Source organism: Oncorhynchus mykiss, chromosome 16 (genome assembly GCF_013265735.2).
Source record: "Oncorhynchus mykiss isolate Arlee chromosome 16, USDA_OmykA_1.1, whole genome shotgun sequence".
Taxonomy (NCBI): domain Eukaryota; kingdom Metazoa; phylum Chordata; class Actinopteri; order Salmoniformes; family Salmonidae; genus Oncorhynchus; species Oncorhynchus mykiss.
In genome coordinates this window covers 56,396,499-56,418,195 of record NC_048580.1, presented here as the reverse complement: position 1 = coordinate 56,418,195, position 21,697 = coordinate 56,396,499, and the positions used below count along the sequence as shown (strand labels likewise).

The 21,697-nt window shown below is 43.3% G+C and overlaps 1 protein-coding gene across 1 annotated transcript; it reads right to left on the bottom strand.

The window, feature by feature from the left end:
* Positions 1-5,802: 5,802 nt before the first annotated feature.
* On the bottom strand, positions 5,803-18,146 carry prim1 (DNA primase subunit 1). Its single transcript, XM_021566629.2, has 13 exons — positions 17,847-18,146; positions 14,515-14,672; positions 14,262-14,368; positions 14,028-14,101; positions 13,739-13,875; positions 13,409-13,467; positions 13,135-13,244; positions 8,734-8,825; positions 8,472-8,604; positions 8,224-8,293; positions 7,976-8,079; positions 6,156-6,254; positions 5,803-6,055 (listed from the first exon to the last, which is right to left on the bottom strand). The coding sequence occupies exons 1-13, from the start codon at positions 18,130-18,132 to the stop codon at positions 6,036-6,038; spliced, it is 1,449 nt and encodes a 482-aa protein (XP_021422304.2). The 5' UTR covers positions 18,133-18,146; the 3' UTR covers positions 5,803-6,035.
* Positions 18,147-21,697: the final 3,551 nt, after the last annotated feature.

Below are 21,697 nucleotides of genomic sequence, written 5' to 3'. Positions count from 1 at the left end.
ACACCTGTATTTGTGGAGTCTCCCATTCTGCTCTGCAGATCCTCTCAAGCTGTCAGGTTGGATGGGGAGTGTCACTGCACAGCAATTTTCAGGTCTCTCCAGAGATATTCCTCAGGTTCAAGTCCGGGCTCTGGCTGGGCCACTCAAGGACATCCAGATACTTGTCGCAAAAGCCACTCCTGATTTATTTTGCCTGAGTACTTAGGGTCGTTGCCCTGTTGGAAGGTGAACCTTTGCCCCAGTCTGAGGTCCTGCGCGGTCTGGAGTAGGTTTTCATCAAGGATTTCGCTGTACTTTGCTCCATTCATCTTTCCCTCAATCCGGACTAGTTGCCCAGTCGCTGCCACTAAAAAACATCCCCACTAACATGCTTCCCCGTAGGGGTGGTGCCAGGTTTCATCCAGACGTGACGCTTGGCATTCAGGCCAAAGAGTTCAATCTTGGTTTCGTCAGACCAGAGAATCTTGTTTCTCATGGTCTGAGTTCTTTAGGTGCCATTTGGCAAACTCCAAGTGGGCCGTCACTTTCTAATCGATCTGGCCCTGGTATCCTGGAAGAATATTGACCTAATTTCGTCAGTAGAGGATGCCTGGTTATTCTTTAAAAGTGCTTTCCTCACCATCTTAAATAAGCATGCCCCATTCAAAAAATTTAGAACCAGGAACAGATATAGCCCTTGGTTCACTCCAGACCTGACTGCCCTTGACCAGCACAAAAACATCCTGTGGTGTACTGCACTAGCTTCGAATAGCCCCCGCGACATACACCTTTTCAGGGAAGTTAGGAACCAATATACACAGTTAGGAAAGCAAAGACTAGCTTTTTCAAACAGAAATTTGCATCCTGTAGCACAAACTCAAAAAAGTTCTGGGACACTGTAAAGTCCATGGAGAATAAGAGCACCTCCTCCCAACTTCAGAGGCTAGGAAACACTGTCACCACCGATAAATCCGCGATAATTGAGAATTTCAAAAAGCAGTTTTCTACGGCTGGCCATGCTTTCCACCTGGCTACCCCTACCCTGGTCAACAGCCCTGCGCCCCCCACAGCAACTTGCCCAAGCCTCCCCATTTCTCCTTCACCCAAATCCAGATAGTTGATGTTCTGAAAGAACAGCAAAATCTGGACCCCTACAAATCAGCTGGGCTAGACAATCTGGACCCTTTTTTCTACATTTATCCGCCAAAATTTGTTCAACCCCTATTACTAGCCTGTTCAACCTCTCTTTCGTATCGTCTGAGATCTCAAAAGATTCGAAAGCTGCTGCATCACCCCCCTCTTCCAAGGGGGAGACACTCTAGACCCAAACTGCTACATGGTTCAATCCTCGGGCCGACTCTTTACTCTGTATACATCAATGATGTCGCTCTTGCTGCTGGTGATTCTCTGATCCACCTCTACGCAAACGATACAATTCTGTATACTTCTGGCCCTTCGTTGGACACTGTGTTAACTAACCTGTGTTAACTATACCATACAACTCTCCTTCCGGTGCCTCCAACTGCTCTTAAATGCAAGTAAAACTAAATGCATGCTCTTCAACCGATCGCTGCCCGCACCTGCCCGCCCGTCCAGCATCACTACTCTGGACGGTTCTGACTTAGAATATGTGGACAACTACAAATAACTAGGTGTCTGGTTAAACTGTAAACTCTCCTTCCAGACTCACATTAAACACCTCCAATCCAAAATTAAATCTAGAATCGGCTTCCTATTTCGCAACAAAGCATCCTTCACTCATGCTGCCAAACATACCCTCGTAAAACTGACTATCCTACCGATCCTTGACTTCGGCGATGTCCTTTACAAAATAGCCTCCAACACTCTACTCAGCAAATTGGATGCAGTCTATCACAGTGCCATCCGTTTTGTCACCAAAGCCCCATATACTATCCACCACTGCGACCTGTATGCGCTCGATGGCTGGCCCTCGCTTCATATTCGTCGCCAAAACCATTAGCTCCTTGTCCTCTTAAGTCTTTGCTAGGTAAAGCCTCGCCTTATCTCAGCTCATTGATCACCATAGCAGCACCCACCCGTAGCACACACCACAGCAGGTATATCTCACTGGTCACCCCCAAAGCCAATTCCTCCTTCCGCCGCCTTTCATTACAGTTCTCTGCTGCCAATGACTGGAACGAACAGCAACAACAACAACAACAAAAAAAATCACTGAAGCTGGAGACTCACATCTCCCTCACTAGCTTTAAGCACCTGCTGTCAGAGCAGCTCACAGATCACTGCACATAGCCATCTGTACATAGCCCATCCAACTACCTCATCCCCATACTGTTATTTATTTTGCTCCTTTGCACCCCAGTATCTCTATTTGCACATCTATCACTCCAGTGTTTAATTGCTATATTGTAAATTATTTTGCCACTATGGCCTATTTATTGACTTTTTCTATTGTATTATTGACTGTATGTTTGTTTATTCCATGAGTAACTCTGTGTTGTTTGTGTCGCACTGCTACGCTTTATCTTGGCCAGGTCGCATTAGTAAATGAGAACTTGTTCTCAACTAGCCTACCTTGTTAAATAAAAGATGAATAAAAAAATGTGTCTTTTACTGAGTGGCTTCCGTCTGATTGGTGGAAAGGCCTGATTGATGGAGTGCTGCAGTGATGGCTGTCCTTCTGGAAGGTTCTCCCATCTCCACAGATGAGCTCTGGAAATCTGTCAGAGTGACCATCGGGTTCTTGGTCACATCCCTGACCAAAGCCCTTCTCCCCTGATTGTTCAGTTAGGCCTAGTCTTGGTGGTTCCAAACCGCTTCCATTTAAAAATGGAGGCCACAGCGTTCTTGGGGTCCGCCAATGCTGCAGAAATGTTTTGGTACTCTTCCTCAGATGTTTGCCTCGACACAATCCTGTCTCGGAGCTCTATGGCCAATTCCTTCGACCTCATAGCTTGGTTTTTACTCTGTCAACTGTGGGACCTTATGTGGACAGACGTGTGCCTTTCCAAATCACGTCCAATCAATTGAATTTACCACAGGTGAACTCCAATCAAGTTGTAGAAACATCTCAAAGATGATCAATGGAATTGAATTCTTATGCAAATAAGCATTTATCTGGGCTGGTCACTCTAATGAACTTATCCTCTGCAGCATAGGTAACTCTGGGTCTTCCTTTCCTGTGGCGGTCCTCATGAGAGCCAGTTTCATCATAGCGCTTGGTTTTTGTGACTGCACTTGAAGAAACTTTAACAATTCTTTATGCTTTACAGATTGACTGACCTTCATGTCTTAAAGTAATAATGGATTGTTGTTTATCTTTGCTTATTTGAGCTGTTCTTGCCATAATATGGACCTAGTCTTTTACCAAATAGGGCAATCTTCTGTATACCACCGCTACCTTGTCACCAAACAACTGATTTGCTCACACGCATTGAGGAAAGGAATTCCACAAATTAACTTTTAACAAGGCACACCTTAATTGAAATGCATTCGAGCGGGCTACCTCTTGAAATTGGTTGAGATAATGCCAAGTGTGTGCAAAGCCAAGTGTGTGCAAAGCTGTCATTAAGGTGGCTACTTTGAATAATCTCATATATAAATTATATTTTTATTTGTTTAACACTTCTTTGGTTACTAAATGACGTGTTATTTCATAGTTTTGTCTTCAGTATTATTCTACAATGTAGAAAATAGTAAAAAAAAATAAAGAAAAACCCTTGAGTAGGTGTGTCTAAACTTTTGACTGGTAGTGTATATACACACACAACACACACAAAATACATACTCCGGACTCCGACATTGTTCATCCTAATATTTCTATATACCTTAATTCCATTATTTTACTTTTAGATGTGTGTATTGCTAGATATTACTGCACTGTTGGAGCTAGGAACACAAGGACTTCACTACACCTGCAATAACATCTGCTAAATACAGTACATGACCAAAAGTAGAAAAACATCTCATTACAAAATCATTGGCATTAATGTGGAGCTGGTCCCCCCCTTTGCTGCTATAACAGCCTCCACTAGATGTTGGCATTAATGTGGAGCTGGTCCCCCCCTTTGCTGCTATAAAGCTTTCCACTAGATGTTGGACCATTGCTGCAGGGACTTGCTTCCATTCAGAGCATTAGTGAGGTCGGGCACTGATGTTAGCGATTAGCTCGCAGTTAGTGTTATAATTCATGCCAAAGGTGTTCGATGGGGTCAGTGCTCTGTGCAGGCCAGTCAAGTTCTTTAACACCGATCTCGACAAACCATTTCTGTACAGCCCTCGCTTTGTGCATGGGGGCATTATCATGCTGAAACAGGAAAGGACCTTCCTCAAATTGTTGCCACAAAGTTGGAAGCACAGAATCGTCTAGAAAGTAATTGTATGCTGTAGCATTAATATTTCCCTTCACTCGAACTAAGGGGCCTAGCCAAAACCACTAAAAAAAGTCCCAGACCATTCTGCCTCCTCCACCAAGCTTTACAGTTGGCGCTATGCATTGGGGCAGGTAGCGTTCTCCTGGCATCCGCCAAACCCAGATTCGGCCATTGGACTGCTTGATGGCGATGCGTGATTCAACACTCCAGAGAACGCCTTTCCACTGCTCCAGAGTCCAATGGCAGCAAACTTTACACCACTCCAGCCGACGCTAGGAATAGGCTTGTATGCGATTACATTTCATGAGGATCCCAACAAACAGTCGTTGTGCCGATATTGCTTTTAGACAGTTTGGATCTCGGTAGTGTGTTGCAACCGAGGACAGACGATTTTTAAGCGCTAGACGCTTCAGCACTCGGGGTCCGTTTCTGTGGCCTACCACTAAACGGCATAGCCGTTGTTGCTCCCAGACATTTCCACTTCACAATAACAGCACTTAGTTGACCAGGGCAGCAATTTGACAAACTGACGTCGTTGGAAAGGTGGCACGTTGAAAGTCACTGAGCGCTTCAGTAAAGGCCATTCTACTGCCAATGTTTGTCTATGGAGATCGCATGGCGGTGTGTTAAATGTTATACACCTTTTAGCCACAGGCGTGGCGAAATAGCTGTCTCCACTAATTTGAAGGGGTGTCCACATGCTTTTGTATATATAGTGTGTGTGTATGCGAACAATACAATTTGGATGGTATTAATGTTTAGTTATAGGCACTGGTACATAGGCCTATCAAAAGTTTCATTCTGACATTCTGGGGGGGGGAAATGCTTCTGACCTTGTCTTCGACTCTCATGGCAAAGAATCGTCCCGCTGTGGCAATGCTGAGTAACTTTACAGCATAGAAACGCACAATTACATTTAAAAAAGTTAATGTCCCGTTGTCTGTCACGAATGTTGAATAAACTTATATTGGATCTTACTCTGCCGATTGCATGTGGGGTTGGTCCTCTAGTGGGTTGAAATTTGAGAAAATATCCACAGGCAATAAACAGACATCAAAACAAGTCTCTGTGTGTGGCAATCAATATTTGTTTGCTTGAGGCCTAATGCACGTGCGCAAGATGGTAGTACATAAACACGATGCACACATACTAACCAAAGTCTTGCAGGTGTTTTCATGATTTGGCGCATGTGCCAGGTGATAGAAATAAAAAGTCAGGGAAATAACTTTCCTGTAGGATACTTTGTCTCAGATTTCAACCCACTGAAGTCCCAACCTCACAAACAACTGGTAAAGTAAATTCAAATATCATTGTATTATACATTCTGGCTTGTGTGGAAACTTTCCAAGTTTTTGCAGTGCTTTGTTTCAGACTCAATTGGTATCAGTTGGATTTATTAGGCAAGGCACATGCCATGATGGAACTGACTAGATCCAGTTGGTCTCCACTACAGCAATACTAAGACACAAAATAGGTTGACAAACTGGAGGACAAAGTCAGTTTAATGAGAAAACAATAAGCCATATAAAAGTTTGCACAACTGATATTTTCAATCATTCATAGAGTAATATATTTGCATGACAATTCTCAGACTGAAACCATTTGCTTATATGTAATGTGTGTTCATCTTTTAAATGTCAGATTAACAACTAATACGACATGCTTGTTTAAGATTAGACAACTATTGTTGGACACCGCACAGGGTTAGAAGTCCTTTTGAAGATCTGAAAAGAAATTGAGAAATAAGGCCATGATAATCAAATCTTTTAGAAATGTCCATGCTAACAATTGTATTCTTCCACTGAGGATTTAAATTACACTCACCACTGTTTTTAAGAACCTCCCCTTTCCTTGAGTGAGCCATCCCCTCCAAGAAATTATCAAACAGTTTCACATACTTCGCCAAGCTTGTTCGTTTGTAATCTGAAACCAATAAGCTTTTGTTAGTCAAATCAACGTGCAATGAACAAACGCATATCAGATCCCTTGGCTCCCTTAGTAATGAATTGCACTGGTCTCTTTGAATTACAGTGCCTTGCGAAAGTATTCGGCCCCCTTGAACTTTGCGACCTTTTGCCACATTTCAGGCTTCAAACATAAAGTTTAAACATAAACATAAAGTGAAAAATCAACAACAAGTGGGACACAATCATAAAGTGGAACGACATTTATTGGACATTTCAAACTTTAACAAATCAAAAACTGAAAAATTGGGCGTGCAAAATTATTCAGCCCCCTTAAGTTAATACTTTGTAGCGCCACCTTTTGCTGCGATTACAGCTGTAAGTCGCTTGGGGTATGTCTATCAGTTTTGCACATCGAGAGACTGACATTTTTTCCCATTCCTCCTTGCAAAACAGCTCGAGCTCAGTGAGGTTGGATGGAGAGCATTTGTGAACAGCAGTTTTCAGTTCTTTCCACAGATTCTCGATTGGATTCAGGTCTGGACTTTGACTTGGCCATTCTAACACCTGGATATGTTTATTTTTCAACCATTCCATTGTAGATTTTGCTTTATGTTTTGGATCATTGTCTTGTTGGAAGACAAATCTCCGTCCCAGTCTCAGGTCTTTTGCAGACTCCATCAGGTTTCTTCCAGAATGGTCCTGTATTTGGCTCCATCCATCTTCCCATCAATTTTAACCATCTTCCCTGTCCCTGCTGAAGAAAAGCAGGCCTAAACCATGATGCTGCCACCACCATGTTTGACAGTGGGGATGGTGTGTTCAGCTGTGTTGATTTTACGCCAAACATAACGTTTTGCATTGTTGCCAAAAAGTTCAATTTTGGTTTCATCTGACCAGAGCACCTTCTTCCTCATGTTTGGTGTGTCTCCCAGGTGGCTTGTGGCAAACTTTAAACGACACTTTTTATGGATATCTTTAAGAAATGGCTTTCTTCTTGCCACTCTTCCATAAAGGCCAGATTCGTGCAATATACGACTGATTGTTGTCCTATGGACAGAGTCTCCCACCTCAGCTGTAGATCTCTGCAGTTCATCCAGAGTGATCATGGGCCTCTTGGTTGCATCTCTGATCAGTCTTCTCCTTGTATGAGCTGAATGTTTAGAGGGACGGCCAGGTCTTGGTAGATTTGCAGTGGTTTGATACTCCTTCCATTTCAATATTATCGCTTGCGCAGTGCTCCTTGGGATGTTTAAAGCTTGGGAAATCTTTTTGTATCCAAATCCGGCTTTAAACTTCTTCACAACAGTATCTCGGACCTGCCTGGTGTGTTCCTTGTTCTTCATGATGCTCTCTGCGCTTTTAACGGACCTCTGAGACTATCACAGTGCAGGTGCATTTATACGGAGACTTGATTACACACAGGTGGATTGTATTTATCATCATTAGTCATTTAGGTCAACATTGGATCATTCAGAGATCCTCACTGAACTTCTGGAGAGAGTTTGCTGCACTGAAAGTAAAGGGGCTGAATAATTTTGCACGCCCAATTTTTCAGTTTTTGATTTGTTAAAAAAGTTTGAAATATCCAATAAATGTCGTTCCACTTCATGATTGTGTCCCACTTGTTGTTGATTCTTCACAAAAAAATACAGTTTTATATCTTTATGTTTGAAGCCTGAAATGTGGAAAAAGGTCGCAAAGTTCAAGGGGGCCGAATACTTTCGCAAGGCACTGTACCTCTCATCTTCCGCCGCTCTCCTGCTTCTTTTTTATTCTCATTCTCCATGGTGTCCTCCTGCTCCTCTTCAGTCTTGGGCTGATCCAGCTCCTCACAGATCAGACTACAAGGAGAAACAATAACAGGATCGGTGAGAAAACCAACAGAGAACACTACAGACGCAACACAAACCTTCTGTTTAGCCCTTTGGGAATACCATTTTTGAAAAGCTCTTTACAATGTTATGACAAACTGACTGTGGGCTTACCTGATAGTGGGCACTTCAAAGGGGTCAAAGCGATCCAGTTCTCTCAGGTCAATGGGAACAGAGATGCGCCCTGTGGGGAGGTAAGGAACATAGGGAGGAAAGGTTATGCGTGTTGGGCTGACATCCAAAGATTATCTCTCTCAATTGGATGAGAAGCATCCTGACTGTTTCTCTCACAGGCAACATTTGGGTTAAATGTTTGTCATGGTTCAACGTGTTAGTCTTGCACTTCATGAGTTTCTCCTCACCTGTTTTGGGATGGACGCTGAAGGGGCTCTTCAGCAAGTGGTTGACTCCTTTACTGACGTTAACATCCAGCCGAGGGTAACAGTACTGAAGCATGATCTCCATCTCAAAGTAGTGGCCCTTCTTGGCAGTCGTCTGGTTGAAAAAAAGCAGTTTTCATAAGGGCATGCTTGGCTGCCATTGACATCACCACATTGTTGTACTGTGTTCAAACAGGGCTTATGTCACTCTTTATTGCAGTGTTGTGTGATCATGGCCACCTACGCGTTTGTCTTGGGCCATACTTCTGAGTGTATCCCAGCGCATCTCAGGGTTCTTTTCAGTCTGGAAGTACTGCAGCAGCTTCTTTCTGACATGTGAAGTCTCTGCTAAGGATAGGCAAGTTCTCCCTCAACATGTAATGATATATCACAAAACCTGCTAAACTGCGACACACAGAACACTGTTGGCCAGTTTTTAGGTATACCCATCTAGTACCGGGTTGGACCCCCCCCTTTGCCTCCAGAACATCTGAAATTCTTTGGGGAATGGAAACATTGCTCAATTGGTATCAAGGTACCTAACGTGTGCCAGGACAACATTCCCCACAACATTACACCACCAGCCTGTACTGTTGACACTAGGCAGGATGGGGCCATGGACTCAGGCTGCTTACGCCAAATCCTGAGTCTGCCATCAGCATGATGCAACAAGGACCGTGATTCGTTGGCCCAGGTAATGTTTTTCCACTCCTCGAATGTCCAATGTTGGTGATCGGGTGCCCACTAGAGCCACTTCGTCAGCCCATCTGTGACAGGGATTGACAAATTGCGCGTTCCGAGATGCCATTCTGCACACCACTGTTGTACTGTGCCATTCTTTGCCTGTTTGTGGCCCACCTGCTAAGTTGAACGATTATTGCCACTCTTAGAACCTAAATCAACGAGCTGTTTTCGCCCACAGGACTGCCACTGACTGGATGTTTTTTGTTTGTCGCACCGAAGGCTGTGGCGGTCATGACATTTTGTCAGTAGGTGATTGTCATTCAAGTAACTGCCAGTCTTACAGTAACCGTTAATTAAAATAAACATGTTTATAATCTCTGGCTTCAGCGCATAGCCTCCAAGCCACTGATGTGGACCTTTAAAACATCTACATTTTTAAAAGTCTAATAAATCAATTTAATATAGCCTACACCATCACAGTAAATACATAATTTATTTTAGACAGGTCTAAAGAAACATATGAAGAAAATGTAGTCCATTTCAGAGGGGGGGTTGCAAAATACAGGACTAGTAAAGGCCCAGGGCACTACTTTTGGGAAATAAAAAATATATACATACATAAGGTTGAAGACGGAAGTTTATATTCACTTAGGTTGGAGTCATTAAAACCCGTTTTTCAATCACTCCAAATTTCTTGTTAACAAGCTATAGTTTTGGCAAGTCAGTTAGGACATTACTTTGTCCATGACAAGCAATTTTTCCAACAATTGTTTACAGACATTATTTCACTTATAATTCACTGTATCACAATTCCAGTGGGTCAGAAGTTTACATACACTAAGTTGACTGTGCCTTTAAACAGCTTGGAAAATTCCAGAAAATGTCATGGCTTTAGAAGCTTCTGATAGGCTAATTTACATCATTTGAGTCAATTGGAGGTGTACCTGTGGATGTATTTCAAGGCCTACCTTCAAACTCAGTGCCTCTTTGCTTGACATCATGGGAAAATCAAAAGAAATCAGCCAAGACCTCAGAAACAAAATTGTAGACCTCCAGTCTTGTTCATCCTTGGGAGCAATTTCCAAACGCCTGAAGGTACCACACATTCATCGGTACAAACAATAGTACGCAAGTATAAACACCATGGGACCACATAGCAGTCATACCGCTCAGGAATGAGACGCGTTCTGTCGCCTAGAGATGACCGTACTTTGGTGCGGGAAAAAAAAGTATCTATATCCACAGTAAAACAAGTCCTATATCGACATAACCTGAAAGGCCGCTCAGCAAGGAAGAAGCCACTGCTCCAAAGATGCCATAAAAAAGCCAGACTACGGTTTGCAACTGCACATGGGGACAAAAATCATACTTTTTGGAGAAATGTCCACTGGTCTGATGAAACAAAAATAGAACTGTTTGGCCATAATGACCATCGTTATGTTTGGAGGAAAAAGGGGGATGTTTGCAAGCCAAAGAACACCATACCAACTGTGTAGCACGGGGGTGGCAGCATCATGTTGTGGGGGTGCATTGCTGCAGAAGGGACTGGTGCACTTCACAAAATAGATGGCATCTTGAGGAAGATAAATTATGTGGATATATTGAAGCAACAGTCAGGAAGTTAAAGCTTGGTCGCAAATAGGTCTTCCAAATGGACAATGACCCCAAGCATACTTCCAAAGTTGCGGAAAAAATGGCTTAAGGACAAGAAAGTCAAGGTATTGGAGTGGCCATCACAAAGCCCTGACCTCAACCCTATAGAACATTTGTGGGCAGAACTGAAAAAGCGTGTGCGAACAAGGAAGTCTACAAACCTGACTCAGTTACACCGTTCACCCAACTTATTGTGGGAAGCTTGTGGAAGGCTACCCAAAACGTTTGACCCAAGTTAAACAATTTAAAGGCAATGCTACCAAATACTAATTGAGTGTATGTAAACTTCTGACCCACTGGGAATGTGATGAAAGAAATAAAAGCTGAAATAAATCACTCTACTAGTATTCTGACATTTCACATTCTTAAAATAAAGTGGTAATCTTAACTGACCTAAAATAGGGAATTTTAACTAGGATTAAATGTCAGGAATTGTGAAAAACTGAGTTTAAATGTATTTGGCTAAGGTGTATGTGAAATTCCGACTTCCAACTGTATGTATGTATATATAAATTCAGATTTTTTTTAAGGGGGTGATGCAGCACCCTCAGCGCCCTTACTTTCTGAGGCTATGGTAAGAACAATACAATTGAAAAAAAAAAAGTTTTCACACTCAATTGCGCAATGACTGGGTTTAGTTTCACTAGGTTCTGTAGACTATGGGCTTTCCAAACATGTTCCAGGGGTCTTGGGCCAGTAGGCAGTGGTGGAAAAAGTACCCAATTGTCATACTTGAGTAAAAGTAAAGATACCCTAATAGGAAATCACTCAAGTAAAAGTCACCCAGTAAAATACTTCTTGAGTAAAAGTAAAAAAGTATTTGGTTTTATACTGAACAAAAATATAAACTCAACATGTTAAGTGTTGGTCCCATGTTTCATGAGTTGAAATAGAAGCCCAGAAATGTTCCATACACACCAAAAGCTTTTCTCTCTCTAATTTTGTGCACAAACGTATTTACATTCCTGTTACTGAGCATTTCTCCTTTGCCAAGATAATCCATCCACTTGACAGGTGGGCATATCAAGAAGCTGATTAAACAGCATGATGATTACACAGGTGGACCTTGTGCTGGGGAAAATAAAAGGCCACTAAAATGTGAGGTTTTGTCAAACAACGTCTCAAGTTGTGGGAGCTTGCAATTTGCATGCTGACTGCAGGAATGTCCACCAGAGCTGTTGCCAGAGATGTAATGTTAATTTCTCTATCATAAGCCGTTTTATAGAATTTGGCAGTACGTCCAACTGGACTCAACCACAGACCACATGTAACCACGCCAGCCCAGGACCTCCACATCCGGCTTCTTCACCTCCAGGATCATCTGAGGGGGAGTGCTGAGGAGTTTTTAATGTCTGTAATAAAGTATTTTTGTGGGGAAAAACTCATCCTGATTGGCTGGGCCTGGCTCCCAAGTGGGTGGGGCCTATGCCCTCCCAGATCCACCCATGGCTGTGCCCCTGTCCAGTCATGTGAAATCCATAGATTTAGGGCCTAATGAAAGTATTTAAATTGACTAATTTCCTTATATGAACTGTAACTCAGCAAAATCTTTGAAATTGTAGTATGTTGCGTTGATATTTATTTTCAGTATATAAATAGTAAAGTACAGATACCCTAAAAAACTACTTAAGTAGTACTTCAAGTATATTTACTTCAGTACTTCACGCCACTGCCTATAGGCTACGTTTGGCATTATTTGGCCACTTCAGTTGTGATATAAACGTTAGCAAAAGATATAGGCCTATGGGCTAGGCAACATGATGCATGAGATTATGATTTGAAAAAGTTGCTGAAAAATGCATGCGCTGTGCATCATTCACAAGTGATAATATCCTCACCATTTACACTTTTTTCAAATTAATCTTGTCTTCACATATACTAAATAATATGTGCAAAATGTGTTTGTATTTAGAATGGGCCATTATCATGCACCTGTCGGAACAGGAAAATTTAAAATGAATAAATAAATGATATCCGCACCATTCTTGGCAAAGCCTACACTGACATGCGTGAAAAGCCCAGGAGGCCGGCCGTTTCTGAGACACTGGAACTGGCACTGACGATCATACCTCGCTCAAAGTCGCTTAGGTCACTCGTTTAGCCCATTCCAACGTTCAACCGAACAGTAACAATGCCTCGATGCCTGTCTGCCAGCTTTATATAGCAAGCCATGGCCATGTGACTCATCGTCTGTAGGAGCGATCTATTTTCGTGAACTGGGTGGGGTACCTAATAAACTGGCCACTGAGTGTATGTACTGTATGCACGCCACATTTCATATGAAAAGTGGCACAGAGGAAAAGGATATCTTCAGGTAAAAGAGCCAGCACTTTGTCTACAGCCTCTTTGCTACCCAGTATGTCCTGTCCCAGCAGAGCGTACTGGGAGAAGTAGCGCTCCACCACAGTCAGGGATTCCCTGGAGGGGAGATGAGGGTTAGAGGTCAACTGGTCAGTCAAAATTCAACATGATTCTGCCCTTTAACAGTTAGACAACAACTTAAACTAATGGTCCTTTTCTCAACTAGTAGAACCCACAACAGCTAACAAGGATACAAGTATGGCTCTGAAACGTGATCTTACGTGATGAATGGATGAATTGGGTCTGACAGCACAACTTTCCTCACCGTCTCATCTCCACCCTGAAGAATATAATTTTTGTGTGACAATCTCCAGTGTTGAACACTTTGATGATGTTGATCTTATGATTGTTAGCATTTCTTTACTCAGAACTTCTTGATTCAAATGAACAGAAGTCGATAAATGTAAGGCTCCCGCATCACCTCTATCAAATATTGCATGTGATTGAGTCTACTAATCCATTAAAATATAGCCAAGAAGAGTATAACCCTTGATTGTTGGAAACCTCTTTTAGCCTAGAGTGGGTTATGATGTCATGAGAAGTGGTCTTACCTTGACCAGACTCAAGTACTCAGCCACAGCAGAGCGTGCCACCACAGAGAGCTTCCGGGCGGCCTCGTCACACACCCAGCAATGCACCCCTCTCCTGCCAGAGTACACCCACAGGCAGTGCCGGAAACCGAAGTCATCTGGAGCACCCCAGAAAAAAAAATCAACAAACACAGGTAACAATGAAAATTAATCAACATCAGACAATTTTGTAAAATGACCAATAGAAAGATTGAGCTCTTGTCTTGAACCTCTTTTAATCCTGTGAAAATTAACCGTTTTTCTGACTCACCTCGAAGGGCTCGGTCCAATATACGGATGGCAATGGTCATCAGAGTCCAGCACTTTGGGCAGATGTCTGCACCACTGCAAGACAAGACAGCTGATGAACGGTCCCAGATCCCCAAAACTTCAAAAATGATCATCCCCAAATTATAATCTGTTGTACATTCAAACATACTCCACAACTTTACAATCATAAAGATGGTTGAACTACAGACACTTTCTGGCTAATGTGATCAAGTACCTGCAACAGCTTCTGACGTCATCATAGTCTGTCATATCAATATCAAACACCAGCTCCTTCTCCAGAGCCTGGAAGGATCCAGACTTGACTGTGTTGTGCTGATTGGGCTGAGGGTGGCAGAAGAAAAAAAATTGAATGGACACTTGAGTGACAAGAGAGAGGTGTGTGTGAGAGAGAGAGATAAAGGGAGAAGAGAGCAAGAGTATGTGAGTAAGTGGTGGTCAGATCCAGACAGTGGGTAATGGATCCTCACCCTGTGACTGTAGACTGCTCCAATGTCAATCTTGTACGGGTTCATCTTCTGCATCTCCTTCTCCAGCTCGTTCTGTGTGCTGAACGACTGATATCGTACGTAGATGTCATCCTTCAACGTGAAGGAGAACTCTCGATTCTGGAAGTAGTTCTTTGTCACTGAGGGGTTGCAAAAGAATTTGTCCTCAACCAATAAACTTGACTGGTTGTGAACTAGATAGCAAGTGTGTTGTTGGAGGGGCAAAACTGTTTCAGTCAAAAAATGCCAGAGGCATGGGGCACAATGTCATTGTCTGCAAAGCTGTTAAAATCCTTACATGCCCTATGCTGTTGGAAATTTGAGACAAAATATCCCCAGTAATCTAGTGAGGAGATTCTATTAGGCGTGTTTTGCACTGGGTGAAAGTTGATTGCATTTGTTTTGGAAGGTGCCCTGTTCAAAGCCAACTGTGAACGCGGCTCAAAACAAAAGTGATGTAATTAAGCATGTGGAGTAGAGGTCGACCGATTAATCAGAATGGCCGATTAATTAGGGCCGATTTCAAGTTCTCTTAACAACCGGAAATCGTTATTTTTGGGCGCCGATTTGTTTAAAAAAAATTGTTTTGTTTTTATACCTTTATTTAACGAGGCAAGTCAGTTAAGAACACATTTTCAATGACGGCCTAGGAACTGTGGGTTAACTGCCTTGTTCAGGGGCAGAACGACAGATTTTCACCTTGTCAGCTCGGGGGAGCCAATTTTGCAACCTTACAGTTAACTAGTCCAACGCAATAACGACCTGCCTCTCTCTCGTTGCACTCCACAAGGAGACGGCTTACTGCATTCGCGTAACAGGCAAAGGTAAGTTGCTAGCTAGCATTAAACGCATCTTATAAAAAACAAACTATACATGGTTGATGATATTACTAGATATTATCTAGCGTGTATCTGACTGAGCGGTGGTAGGCAGAAGCAGGCGCGTAAATATTCATTCAAACAGCACTTTTTTTATTAAATTGAATAGACATGTTTTGGAAAGGCACAGAGCGGTCAATTATAGGTCCCACAGTTATGCGGCATGACAAAAAACAAGCCATGAGGTCAAAGGAATTGTCAGTAGAGCCCCGAAACAGGACTGTGTCGAGGTACAGATCTGGGGAGAGTACCAAAAAATGTCTGCAGCATTGACGATCCCCAAGAACACCGTGGCCTGCATCATTCTTAAATGGAAGAAGTTTGGAACCACCAAGACTCTTCCTCGAGCTGGCCGCCTGGCCAAACAGAGAAATCAGGGGAGACGGGCCTTGGTCAGGGAGGTGACCAAGAACCCGATGGTCACTCTGACAGAGTTCCAGAGTTCTTCTGTGGAGATGCGAGAATCTTCCAGGAGGACAACCATCTCTGTTGCACTCCACCAAATCAGGCATTTATGGTAGAGTGGCCAGACAGAAGCCACTCCTCAGTAAAATGCATGGCAGCCCGCTTGGAGTTTGCCAGAAGGCACCTAAAGGAATCTCAGACCATGAGAAACAAGATTCTCTGGTCTGATGAAGCCCGAATGCCAAACGTCACATCTGGAGGAAACCTGGCACCATCCCTATGGTGAAGCATGGTGGTGGCAGCATGCTGTGGGGATGTTTCCAGTGGCAGGGACTGGGAGACTAATCAGGATCGAGGGAAAGATGAACGAAGCAAAGTACAGAGAGATCCTTGATGAAAACCTCCTCCAGAGCGCTCAGGACCCCAGACTGGGGGCGAAGGTTCACCTTCCAACAGGACAACGACCCTAAGCACACAGCCAGGACAACTTAGGAGTGGCTTCGGGACAAGTCTCTGAATGTCCTTGAGTGGCCCAGCCAGAGCCCAGACTTGAACCCGATCCAACATCTCTGGAGAGACCTGAAAATAGCTGTGCAGCAACGCTCACCATCAACCTAACAGAGCTCGAGAGGATCTGCAGAGAAGAATGGGAGAGACTCCCCAAATACAGGTGTGCCAAGCTTGTAGCGTCATACCCAATTACACTCGATGCCGAAGGTGCTTAAACAAAGTACTGAGTAAAGGGTCTGAATACCTATGTAAATGTGATATCAATTTAGTATTTTTGTAATACATTTCCTAAATGTATATGGATTATGGCAGCCCCCCCCACATCTCTCTGATTCATAGGGGTTGGGTTAAATGCTGTAGACACATTTCAGTTGAATGCATTCAGTTGTACAACTGACTAGGTATCCCCCTTTCCCTTTCATAACAGATTATAGTTTTTGGAACAAAATCCATCTACTCCCACTGCGGTCCAAACACTTAAGAGACACACCCTTGTCCACTTACCCTCGCCTTATGCCCTTGGCGTAATCCACCTCACCACCTTGGAAGGGGGTCCAAATGATTAGCCAAGCAAGGGAAGTTGGCAACGTAAGCCCATCAGCCCTCGTTTTTAGTCGGCTTTGCGAGTTACCAATTATGTTCACTCCTGGTCTGAAACGCCCCATAATTCAATTCGCGAAGATTGTACATCCGCTAAGAAAAGCCAGCAAAAAATTAAAAACATCAATGGAGAAATCAAAATACAAGTGTAAGTAACAACGAATGCAAATAAGTTAGAAATTTCGCTACTATGTACAAACTAATATATTTTTGTTTGGGTATCTTTTGGAAATTGTAGAAATACAAATTTTTCCTTCAGAAGTTCCAGCTAGGCAGGCTAACGTTAGTTAGCTAATTAATTTGCTACCTATCATACTGTAGGCATATATTAATAATTATATGTTTAATATACGTAGACATGCACTCAATTGACTGCAGCGCATATAAAGCACCCGCAAGTTTACGGTGGCTGAAAACACAATCATCGCGGGATGAACAAGTGACGAATTTCAGGCTAAGGGTGGTCCATTTAAAAATGATTATTTCCTCCCTTGCCCTGCAAGTGTATATTCTTCAGAAGTCATCAGACGTCATCAGAAGTGCCCATTTAATTTGGGGGCTGAGGGGATAGGGTGTTTATTTTACGTGTTTGGACCGCGATTCTCTACCTGTGGAGAAACCATGTTACGCCTGATCCTCCCACTTCTCTCGATACGTCCAATAAAATAGTTACTCCAGCGATTCTGCTACCTACACTAGAGTTTTAGCCTATATTCATATTATACTGTCCTTTGCTGGTACTGCCGTTAAAAAAAAAACTTTGCTGTTGATGTTTGTCTCATTTCTAGCAACATAACGTTAACTGACAACCAACCGATAGAGTTTATTGAACATTCTGAATAAAATAACTGTTCGAGTAGGGAGAGAGAACTTCCCACTCGGAAGCGTAGAGGCTAGCAGTAGCTAGCTTACTGTACTCACCTCCTCCATAGTTCAGCCACCGGTGGTATTGAGAGAAAGGGAAAAGTCGGCGGTAGTACAGAGGCAATAAGTCCGGTAGTGAAGCCTGGTCGTAATCAGCAGTTGTCATTTCTGAAGTTATGCAAATGTATTGATTTAATCGAAAATGTTGATAGCTGAATGTACCCGCAGTTCTTTGTTTGACATTCGAACGCGCGCGAAACTCTGAAAGTTGACCGGAATTTCCTTCTTCTTCTTCTTCTTCGGTGGGGTTCATCGGCGGTTGGCATCCACAATTATGGTTCATTGCCGTCACCTACTGCACTGGAGGGAGAAACTAAATCCTACCTGCCAGCCCAATTTCTCTTAAAAAATACAGACTCAAATATGTTGTTCTCAACCTCTCTCTTTCCCTCTCATGCTGCCCGTACTGTATCAATACATGCTCCACTATCTCTGTTTTCTGGTAATAATCACACTTTCCTGTTGGATGCTTTCCTATCACAAAGTCTTATTCAACCGGCTGTGTCTGACCCTTAATTTTTGTAAAAATAGTCTCCTTTCTTCTGTCCATTCCTACTGTCCTCCCCGACTTTCTTCTGTACTTGAAATAAATGCCTGAGATTGGTATCTCTATTCCACAGCTCTTGCCATCTCTGTACACTCACTGTCCATATTAGGCTTTTTTATTTATTTATTTATTTATTTTACCTTTATTTAACCAGGTAGGCAAGTTGAGAACAAGTTCTCATTTACAATTGCGACCTGGCCAAGATAAAGCAAAGCAGTTCGACAGATACAACAACACAGAGTTACACATGGAGTAAAACAAACATACAGTCAATAATAAAGTATAAACAAGTCTATATACAATGTGAGCAAATGAGGTGAGAAGGGAGGTAAAGGCAAAAAAGGCCTTGGTGGCAAGGTAAATACAATATAGCAAGTAAAACACTGGAATGGTAGTTTTGCAATGGAAGAATGTGCAAAGTAGAAATAAAAATAATGGGGTGCAAAGGAGCAAAATAAATAAATTAATTAAATACAGTTGGGAAAGAGGTAGTTGATAGGGCTAAATTATAGGTGGGCTATGTACAGGTGCAGTAATCTGTGAGCTGCTCTGACAGTTGGTGCTTAAAGCTAGTGAGGGAGATAAGTGTTTCCAGTTTCAGAGATTTTTGTAGTTCGTTCCAGTCATTGGCAGCAGAGAACTGGAAAGAGAGGCGGCCAAAGAAAGAATTGGTTTTGGGGGTGACTAGATAGATATACCTGCTGGAGCGTGTGCTACAGGTGGGAGATGCTATGGTGACCAGCGAGCTGAGATAAGGGGGGACTTTACCTAGCAGGGTCTTGTAGATGACATGGAGCCAGTGGGTTTGGCGACGAGTATGAAGCGAGGGCCAGCCAACGAGAGCGTACAGGTCGCAATGGTGGGTAGTATATGGGGCTTTGGTGACAAAACGGATTGCACTGTGATAGACTGCATCCAATTTGTTGAGTAGGGTATTGGAGGCTATTTTGTAAATTACATCGCCAAAGTCGAGGATTGGTAGGATGGTCAGTTTTACAAGGGTATGTTTGGCTGCATGAGTGAAGGATGCTTTGTTGCGAAATAGGAAGCCAATTCTAGATTTAACTTTGGATTGGAGATGTTTGATATGGGTCTGGAAGGAGAGTTTACAGTCTAACCAGACACCTAAGTATTTGTAGTTGTCCACGTATTCTAAGTCAGAGCCGTCCAGAGTAGTGATGTTGGACAGGCGGGTAGGTGCAGGTAGCGATCGGTTGAAGAGCATGCATTTAGTTTTACTTGTATTTAAGAGCAATTGGAGGCCACGGAAGGAGAGTTGTATGGCATTGAAGCTTGCCTGGAGGGTTGTCAACACAGTGTCCAAAGAAGGGCCGGAAGTATACAGAATGGTGTCGTCTGCGTAGAGGTGGATCAGAGACTCACCAGCAGCAAGAGCGACCTCATTGATGTATACAGAGAAGAGAGTCGGTCCAAGAATTGAACCCTGTGGCACCCCCATAGAGACTGCCAGAGGTCCGGACAACAGACCCTCCGATTTGACACACTGAACTCTATCAGAGAAGTAGTTGGTGAACCAGGCGAGGCAATCATTTGAGAAACCAAGGCTGTTGAGTCTGCCGATGAGGATGTGGTGATTGACAGAGTCGAAAGCCTTGGCCAGATCAATGAATACGGCTGCACAGTAATGTTTCTTATCGATGGCGGTTAAGATATCGTTTAGGACCTTGAGCGTGGCTGAGGTGCACCCATGACCAGCTCTGAAACCAGATTGCATAGCAGAGAAGGTATGGTGAGATTCAAAATGGTCTGTAATCTGTTTGTTGACTTGGCTTTCGAAGACCTTAGAAAGGCATGGTAGGATAGATATAGGTATGTAGCAGTTTGGGTCAAGAGTGTCCCCCCCTTTGAAGAGGGGGATGACCGCAGCTGCTTTCCAATCTTTGGGAATCTCAGACGACACGAAAGAGAGGTTGAACAGGCTAGTAATAGGGGTGGCAACAATTTCGGCAGATAATTTTAGAAAGAAAGGGTCCAGATTGTCTAGCCCGGCTGATTTGTAGGGGTCCAGATTTTGCAGCTCTTTCAGAACATCAGCTGAATGGATTTGGGAGAAGGAGAAATGGGGAAGGCTTGGGCGAGTTGCTGTTGGGGGTGCAGTGCTGTTGACAGGGGTAGGAGTAGCCAGGTGGAAAGCATGGCCAGCAGTAGAAAAATGCTTATTGAAATTTTCAATTATGGTGGATTTATCAGTGGTGACAGTGTTTCCTATCTTCAGTGAAGTGGGCAGCTGGGAGGAGGTGTTCTTATTCTCCATGGACTTTACAGTGTCCCAGAACTTTTTTGAGTTAGTGTTGCAAGAAGCAAATTTCTGCTTGAAAAAGCTAGCCTTGGCTTTTCTAACTGCCTGTGTATAATGGTTTCTAGCTTCCCTGAACAGCTGCATATCACGGGGGCTGTTCGATGCTAATGCAGAACGCCATAGGATGTTTTTGTGTTGGTTAAGGGCAGTCAGGTCTGGGGAGAACCAAGGGCTATATCTGTTCCTGGTTCTAAATTTCTTGAATGGGGCATGGGAATGGTCTTCCTAAGCCAGGATTCAGACACAGCTAGAACATCCGGGTTGGCAGAGTGTGCTAAAGCAGTGAATAGAACAAACTTAGGGAGGAGGCTTCTAATGTTAACATGCATGAAACCAAGGCTATTACGGTTACAGAAGTCGTCAAAAGAGAGTGCCTGGGGAATAGGAGTGGAGCTAGGCACTGCAGGGCCTGGATTCACCTCTACATCGCCAGAGGAACATAGGAGGAGTAGAATAAGGGTGCGACTAAAAGCAATAAGAATTGGTCGTCTAGAACGTCTGGAACAGAGAGTAAAAGGAGGTTTCTGGGGGCGATAAAATAGTATTAAGGTATAATGTACAGACAAAGGTAAGGTAGGATGTGAATACAGTGGAGGTAAACCTAGGTATTGAGTGATGAAGAGAGAGATATTGTCTCTAGAAACATCATTGAAACCAGGAGATGTCATTGCATGTGTGGGTGGTGGAACTAATAGGTTGGATAAGGTATAGTGAGCAGGACTAGAGGCTCTACAGTGAAATAAGCCAATAAACACTAACCAGAACAGCAATGGACAAGACATATTGACATTAAGGAGAGGCATGCTTAGTCGAGTGATCAAAAGGGTCCAGTGAGTGGAGAGGTTGGTTGAGGGTCACGGCGATTTAGACAGCTAGCCAAGCCAACCGGTAGCAAGCTAGCATAGGATGGAGTCTGTTGTTAGCCACCTCTTGCGTTCGGTCAGTAGATTAGTGGGGTTCCGTGAGGTAGAGGGGATTAAT

What these genes read in the sequence shown, in the direction of transcription:
- prim1 (XM_021566629.2), bottom strand. Translation starts at nt 18,132, where the DNA reads ATGAACCATAATTGTGGATGCCAACCGCCGATGAACCCCACCGAAGAA. An exon ending in GCTGGCTCTTTTACCTGAAG is followed by an intron (nt 8,826 to 13,134) that starts ATATCCTTTTCC and finishes CAGAGACTTCAC; the next exon opens with ATGTCAGAAAGAAGCTGCTG. An exon ending in GGAGGTTCTTAAAAACAGTG is followed by an intron (nt 6,056 to 6,155) that starts GTGAGTGTAATT and finishes ATTTCTTTTCAG; the next exon opens with ATCTTCAAAAGGACTTCTAA.